At 43.7% G+C, this 7737-nt stretch overlaps 1 protein-coding gene across 2 annotated transcripts; it reads right to left on the bottom strand.

Annotated features, from left to right (window-relative positions):
• Nucleotides 1-370: 370 nt before the first annotated feature.
• LOC125520166 (probable sugar phosphate/phosphate translocator At1g06470) lies at nt 371-6870 on the bottom strand. 2 transcript variants are annotated; one of them, XM_048685004.1, is made up of 12 exons: nt 6200-6841; nt 5901-6070; nt 5731-5816; nt 5577-5626; nt 4955-5022; nt 4136-4236; nt 3981-3993; nt 3216-3400; nt 3043-3129; nt 2395-2489; nt 1645-1808; nt 371-861 (listed from the first exon to the last, which is right to left on the bottom strand). In XM_048685004.1, exons 1-11 carry the CDS (start codon nt 6508-6510, stop codon nt 1679-1681), a joined length of 1296 nt encoding a protein of 431 aa, XP_048540961.1. In that variant the 5' UTR covers nt 6511-6841; the 3' UTR covers nt 371-861; nt 1645-1678. The 2 variants fall into 2 exon arrangements, with proteins under 2 accessions (XP_048540961.1, XP_048540962.1); XM_048685005.1 differs by lacking the exon at nt 3216-3400 and having other exon boundaries at nt 3981-3989; nt 6200-6870.
• Between the last annotated feature and the right edge of the window lie 867 nt (nt 6871-7737).

Here is a 7737-nt window from a genome sequence, read left to right as displayed (position 1 = left end):
TTGCCATGTGTTCATGTCACACGTGTAGCATTTATCAGAGTCCTCCTTTCAATAATGTACGAATACTTGTCCTCATTTGTTACAAACGAACTGATTCAATTGTTAATTGCGTACCGTATAGGAAGGTGCTTAACTACAACAACTCATCTCATCTCTGTAAACGCACCATCAAAATTTCGTTGAAGAATAGTCAAGCGATCTGGTAGGTTTACAAGTTTTGTTGTGGTTTCGAGCATACAATTTTAACAGTGGCTGTCTCTGCTGTAGAAACCGAATGACTGGAACAGTTCCCCTTTAACTTCCATCAACAAGACAACAAGAGCTATGGAATACTAGTGTTAAAGCACAAACTGCAGGGGTGCAAGATACATTAGAGAAGAACAATCCTTTTTTCACTCACAGTTTTACAGATTACAAATAATCAGAGGCTGTCCCTAAGCTTTCAAGGGAGCAGCACATGTGGGGTATGTGTGGTCACTCTTACAGTTTGATCTACACAGCGGATGATTTATGCCTAGGCACCAAAAATGTGGAGGTTTTATAATGAATATGTGCATGTTCGCGCTCACACGAAGAGAAAGGAAAAACAAGCTAATATCAGTCGGTTTTAAGTAACTTCCATTATGAACAAGCAGGCCGATTTGTACCACCTGCCGATCCTCTCAAAGTGTTCCAGTGAAGTTAGCGCATAGTATGATATACTGCAATCCAGGTGGCCATTCAGTCAATCAAGCATTCAACCTCAATGTGAGATGGATTAAGCTCACACAGATTGCTTGTGTGTTTGTATGTCTCTGTAGAAAACCTCCATGAGTATTATTTCAACAGGCAGCCATCAATGGTCTAAAGGCATCAACAATCCTGCCAAAATCAGATTGATTAAGTCGTCAGTGCATTTGTTACGGGAACGGCACAAAAATGCGAAGTGCAAGAGCAAGAGCTGAATAATCTTAGCAAACATTATTGCGATATGTCAGGAATTATACTGAAGTCACATTAAAAGCCTAGCTGCAGCAATTCTTGACACAGAAATGACTGTCAGATTCTTCTGCAAGTCCGAGTATTTGATCAAAAAAATTCTTCATAAAACTTCGTCATACAACACAGAAGCGGGTCAATTTTTCATGCTCTGGCATTCATCTTCTTCTTGCTGTTGACACTCATCATTTAGTTACTAGCACAGACTACATCATAATATGGGCATTTTAGGACCTGTTCGGATCCTCTTTGGTCCACAACTGCGGCTCCCGGAGCGGAAGGAACGCCAGCACAATTTCAGGGAGTGGCTCAAACCGAGCTCCTCATTTCCTCTACAGCGCGGAGCGGAGTTTTGAGATTTGAGAGGTTCCGAACAGGGTCTTAAATACCAAAAAAAGTCCCCCTTCCCCTCTTCCACCTTTCAGTTTCATCATTTCAAGACTTGCAAAAGTAGGAGGTTGAACAGTTTATGCATTGATGACTAGTACAAAAAAGAATCTATGGAATAGTCATTATGTTTACGTAATTACTGTTACTTGGACACTGATGAGACAAAATGGACTAGTCACTTCAGTGGCTTATAAACACGGATGGCATCTGTGTGCCTAAGTCTGCTCAATAATGCAAGTAGTTCTTGTTTTATAAGATATGCAAAGGGAACCTTACCAAGTGGCAGTTAAAATGTTGCCACATTCCAAAATTATGTATCTTCATCCAGAAACCCATCCTCATCTTCCAGGTCATCTAGAATAATGTATTTGGCATCCCCACTAAATGAAGGTGAATCGACTCCATCCTCATTTATCTGACCCTTCTTGAATTTCTCATACCTGTCATCAGCCATAAATATTATGAAACCAAGAAAAGATGAACAATGTAGTAAGCCACATATCCTTGGTCCATCCACCGCAATATCAAGAAAGTAATCATTTTGAAGATGAATGTGAACTTGAACCTCAACTATTGGCATGGGCTAAACAATGGAAAATGTTTTCGTAAATATCTATATCCATGCATGTGTGCACACAAGTATTTATGTTGAGTCAAAGACTGACAATTTGTGGAGCACAGTATGATTCGTTAAATAAACTGTTAGGCAGCACTGTAGAAGATGATGGTCTAGGCAGGCAGAACAAAAATGTGGGACCAATACTATTCAACAAGTCAAAACAAATGAACTTTGAGTCCGAATTATTTCAGTATTCATGTCTCCGAGCTAAGCTGTTCTGAATGATAACATGATTAATCCTAAACAAACATCATAAGAGACATCTAACAATACTTATTTACTTCTGAGATAAATAGGTATTGTAACATTGACCAAATGGCAATGGTTCAGCTTGCCTCAGCTCAGTTGCATTCCCAAGAAGAATATGTAAGCTTGTAACAAAGTCTTTAATATCAAGAGTCACTTACTTGTACCAGTTGAATAAACTAACACCAACCATAGTAGTGGTAAGACCAACCCCTTTCAACCAAGTAAATTCATCATGGAAATAAAATACTGCAACCTGAAACAACGAGGTAAAATTTCCTTCATAAGAGACATCAATTACTACAAGATTTTGGTTCTGGATCATATGGAATCTAAGAACAACATTCCCTTTTGGGCTATGATATCAAGTGCAGTATCCATCTTCATGCTAGAACCAACACTCTAGCAGAGAAGCATACACAAGAAATGCTGTTGGACTTTTGCATATGACTACTGATAGCTCGCCTCTATTAGTGTATGCCAAAAATGAATTAGCTACTGACGGGAATTTCTTCCTTTGATACTTCTTAATCTTAACTTCTGAACAAACAACAGATCAGTTCCATTTTGTGGTTCAGAATTTAGTTCTTCCTGTTCATGAGTTATCAATTGCCTAATCACTTACCTCATCCTGATTTTATTTTAAACGAGGTGGCATTCATGTTAATAATAGTGTTCGGATAAATATCAGCTAATATAGAAAGATACTACTTTGGTAGGTGTTTGCGGATTTACATTCCGACACAGATGACAGGCAAGTAAATATAAAACAATTGCTCTTTTAGGAAAGAATAGATTTCAAATATTACCAAGATGGTTACAGCTTCCTTTACTACCCCAGCTATCGTCACAGTTATAGCACTTGTTGCTGAAACAAGTATATACTCCGTTAAAACCTGCAGTTGATATAATATATCATGACAGTCAATCATCTATGATATTTCTGACAAGTTCGTTTTGTAATCAAATAAACAATCGTTACCATGAAAAAAGCCAAGCTCCCTCCGATTAGCATAAGTAAGAAACTGCGCATGACGTGCCATGGGTTATCGAAATACGTGTTCTTTCGAAAATCACTCCAAGGATCCAACAGGAGAGATAGTACCATGGTGGCTATGGCCATCACCGGAGTAACATGACTCATCAGGGTGATTGGATCTTTCAGGCCTGCCAAAGGAAGATGGGTTATTGAGCTCATGAACTCCTAGTAGCCAAATCAGGATTGCTAAGTTTACTAAATAATATTTGCCCCGTATTTATCCACGCTCTGGCCTCTAGATGAAAATCTGGAGCTAGAGCTACTAGGGAAAACGGGATGGATCAAGCAGAAACTATAACTAATACCTATGAAATAGGAGCCCAGTTCCTGATACGTCAGAACTTAAGATCAAAATCATAAAGCCCACACTTCAGATTCTATACCAAATTTAAGTTTCAATTATATCAAGTTCTTTAACTGCTGGACCATTTGATTATCTCCATGATCAGAAATGTGCAACGGCTCTAGAAAAGAGAGGATCGAGCTCTCATTCAACACCTTCAAGGCCCCAACTTTTTCAAGTCTATCTTCTCATTCAGGAGATAAAATAAAATTGCAAGAACCAAGCATATTAGCTGGAGAAAATGAGCTAAACCCAGAGCAAATGCCTTAATGATATGCATAAAAGATGCATTCAAACTATTGGGCATTAGAAGTACTGAAGGAAAAAAAAAAGAGGCATGGAAGTGCGCATGTGAAGCAACATACCATAACTATCTTTCTTGAAATATCAATATCCACATGCACATAAATAAAACAAACCGTTAGCCACAGGAAGTGTATAAGAAAAAGGGAAAACAGGAAAGATGGGAGTTTGGTGATAATTCTCAAGGCATTTGAATAACATTAGCCATTACACGTACTTGCAATAGAATCTGAGTCATGGACCAGCGGAATCCTGACATAACAGCAGCAAGCGTCACAAATATGAAGCCCCAGAAGTCAAACGCAGTTTCCCTGGCAACTGATGAAAATAATATTGTTAAATCACAAAAGGCAAGTCCAAGATGCATTCTTGAAGCATTCAAAAAGGACTACAAACTGGAGGACAACAATTGAGGTGACTTAGACAAGAAAAGCATTCAACTACAAAACTGGAATTAATATATACAACCACAGATGGTTGCTCGAAAAAATACTACCCCAGATCCTTTCTGCAGCAGCTTCAGCTCAGTACTGGATTGAAACTGCCTAGAAGAAACAATACTTTCCACCTGGCGAGACAGTCAAGTCGCTAAAATAACTGTGCTAAGCGCTCTGATATGTATAATACCCCAGAATAACTTGGTTGACCAAATGTTAAGATAAAATAAAATGATCGCCAGTGGTGAGACTAATTTCCAGAACATCCCAGTTCTCCATTCAATTGCTAGTATTGGAAACATGTACTGGCTTATCAACTATGTTTATGAGTAGTGTGTTGTTTTTTATTTGTTGGGATATTACACAGTTAGGTGAATTTCAAAAGACTTGAAAGTAGTGTACTTGGCCACTGGAAAATAATGGAAACCCTACCATACATGATGTGGCTATAAACCAAACTGGAAAAATTACAGAGATCAAAAACCACAAAAATACAAATAATGCAATCTTAGTAGTAAGCTGGCTGATACTGAAGAAACTATTTACTCAGCAGCTAGCATAATAAACCTCTATCCATTTAACAAGCTGAGACTACATACCTGTCAACAGAACCCCAATGGAAATGACAACTATGATTCCTAGAAGCTTGATGCTGGGGCTCTCCAACCTGGTAAACCAGAAGGCACCTTTTAGAGCCATATAAAATCAAACTCAGTTTGTAGATGTTAGCCCTCTAGGCTCTGGGTTGCAATTGCATAAGAAAAATAAATGGATGTTATAGAATCAAGTGGTGTGGGCATGATTATTCACCGTCCAAATTAGTAATATGTCTACTCTCTAAAGACACTGGCTTTTTAAATGCTTTACATTCGATCCAGGACTGATTCGATCAACACAGAGTTGGTCGTGCATGAACAAACTAGCAATAGCGTTGTACTGGCTTAACCCACCGATAAAACAGATCAGTTGCAGCATTGGGTTCTTCAAATTATCATCTTCAAAAGTAGGAATAATAACATAGAGTAAAGTTATGTTGCTAGTTGATGTGAATTAGTAAAAATGCATGCCCTGCTCTGCTAATATGGATAAATCAACTCCACAACTAGCTGTCAAACTGAACAAACAATAATAAATGGAGCCAGAATGAGCATCCCAGCTAAAACCGCAGCACGAGAAAGCCATGGTACAGCAGTTATCCAGTTACAAGTTTACAACACTCACCGAAATGCAAAAGCGAATAGCAAAAGGAATATTGGCGACGCCGATTTACACTGCAAAGGTGTCAGAATTCAGAAATCAAGTTAGCTGAACTCGATTCAGAATGCAATGCAATCGAAACTGTAAGTGGAGTAAATCACTTTTGCAGACGACAGACCATAGTGGCGAACGTGACCGTGATGAAGACCAGAGACGCGTTGCTCAGGTTTATGTCGAGCGCGGTTCCCAGAGCGGTTGGGACGACTGCAGAGAGGCAAGGCCAGAAGCATGAACAACCAGAATTTGCAGTGTACCGAGAGATGAATCGTGGAGCAGGAGGGTGGGCACCTCTCATGAAGTAATCCTTCCAGCTCATCTCGACGGCGCTGTCGATCCCCTTGGCCTGGAAGAGCAGGATGATCTTGGAGAGCGCGGCCTGCAGCGCGAAGTGCACAGTGTTCATCAGCAGCGGCGCCGGGAACTTGCCCAGCTTGTCCCCCAGCAGCGTCTTATTGTATCTACCCAACAAGAACAAAGGAGGCAACCAGATCAAAACCTCCAATGAATTTTCCCACAGGAGGAGCTAGAGATCCAGAGGCGGGAGGAGGAGGAGGAACAGAGAAGAAGGGGGCAAGCAGAGCACTCACAGGGTGAGGCAGGTGCTGAAGGTGTACCAGACGAGGATGTAGAACCCCGTCTTGAGCACGACCGCGGGCGCCAGGGCGGCGCGCTCCGCCCGCTCCAGCGACTCCAGCTTGGCGACGGACTCGCTGGGCCGGAGCCCCAGGCCTCCTGCCCCGGCTCCGGCGGCGCCCACGGAGGCTCCCGGCGGGTTCTCGACGTCGAACGCCTTGCGGTCCGGATCCGGGGCGTTTATGCTCCGCTGCCGGAAGTAGCCGGATCGCGGGGACACCACCTCCGCCGCGGTCACCGCGGCCAGCGTGTCCGCCTCCGGCATGCCTCCTCCTCCCCCTCCTCCTCAACCACGAACAGAGAGAGAGAGATCCCCTCCTCCTCCTCCTACAACAACAACAACAACAATAACAAGGAGGAGCCCGCCGGCATCGCGCGCGGGGCTGGGCTGGGCGGACGGAGCGGGGCGCCGAATGCCAATGCCGCGGCGGGGCAGGGCCGCGGTAGGGATCTGGGACGGCGCGGCGCGGTGGCAGAGGCAGGGAAGTGGGCGGTGGTAGGGGAATGGGAGGGGAGAGGGACTGAGGGAGGGCACGGTGGTGGCTGCGGCTGGCCTGCTCACCTGACCTGACCTGACCCGCTGCCTGCCTGCCGGAGCGACGGTGGATTTGGCGGGTGGCGCGACGCGGGTCGGGTCTGGTCCGGCCGGCCGCTGGAGCGCGCGCGCCCGGTTGGGTTTGTTGCTGCTGCAGCCGAGACGTCGTAAAATGGAAGGGTTTTTTCCCGTTATATCGAGTGGTGGGCGCGCGCTTTGCTCCGACATCGTTTTTCAACGGCGTTGCTTTTATTTATCTACCAAGGCGTACACCGGCGGCATCATCCTTCCACTCGTTCGCACACATGCCTTTCTGCTGTCGGCGTCAAATTGGGTAAAACCTCATCAATTTGTTGCTCTTGGCCAACAATCTGGCCTTAAAATTTCACCCGATCGGCCGCCTCCGCAGCCATCGGATCTAAATGTCACGATCTCCGGGCACTGACTTCAGCGGCCTCGGACACAACTGAATTCAATCCTGATACATGGAAAAACCCGCGATCCATAACCTACTCACTCAGATATTTACTAGAGTTTGGCAGAGGATGTTGGGCTCGGCAAACACAAAACCTGACGTCAGAGCCCTGCTGTTGAGCACTGACTCGAGCGCCACTGTGAGGCTATGGGAACGTGTTCTCCAGCCTCCTCCCATTGAAGAGCATAGGAAAAGCAGTTGAAAAGGAACAGACGGGCATGGCTAGCGTTTACTATAGGTCGACCATGACGCTCTCCAAGGCGTGCAAAAAACATCATGTAAAGAATTAAATAGTGAGAGGAACAAATAAGCTACGGTGGCAATTGTGGGTAGCAGGTTAGTTGGGTGGAGCAATCTCGCGTGATTTGGCGATCAAATACCCTTCAATGAGTGACGGGTGCATCTACCGAATAAGATGACATAGATCTTTTCATAATTGACAATATGCATGGTATGTGCATAATCTTACTTACAAATTTTCT

This window comes from Triticum urartu, chromosome 7, assembly GCF_003073215.2.
Source record: "Triticum urartu cultivar G1812 chromosome 7, Tu2.1, whole genome shotgun sequence".
Taxonomy (NCBI): domain Eukaryota; kingdom Viridiplantae; phylum Streptophyta; class Magnoliopsida; order Poales; family Poaceae; genus Triticum; species Triticum urartu.
This window is presented reverse-complemented; position numbering and strand designations above follow the sequence as displayed.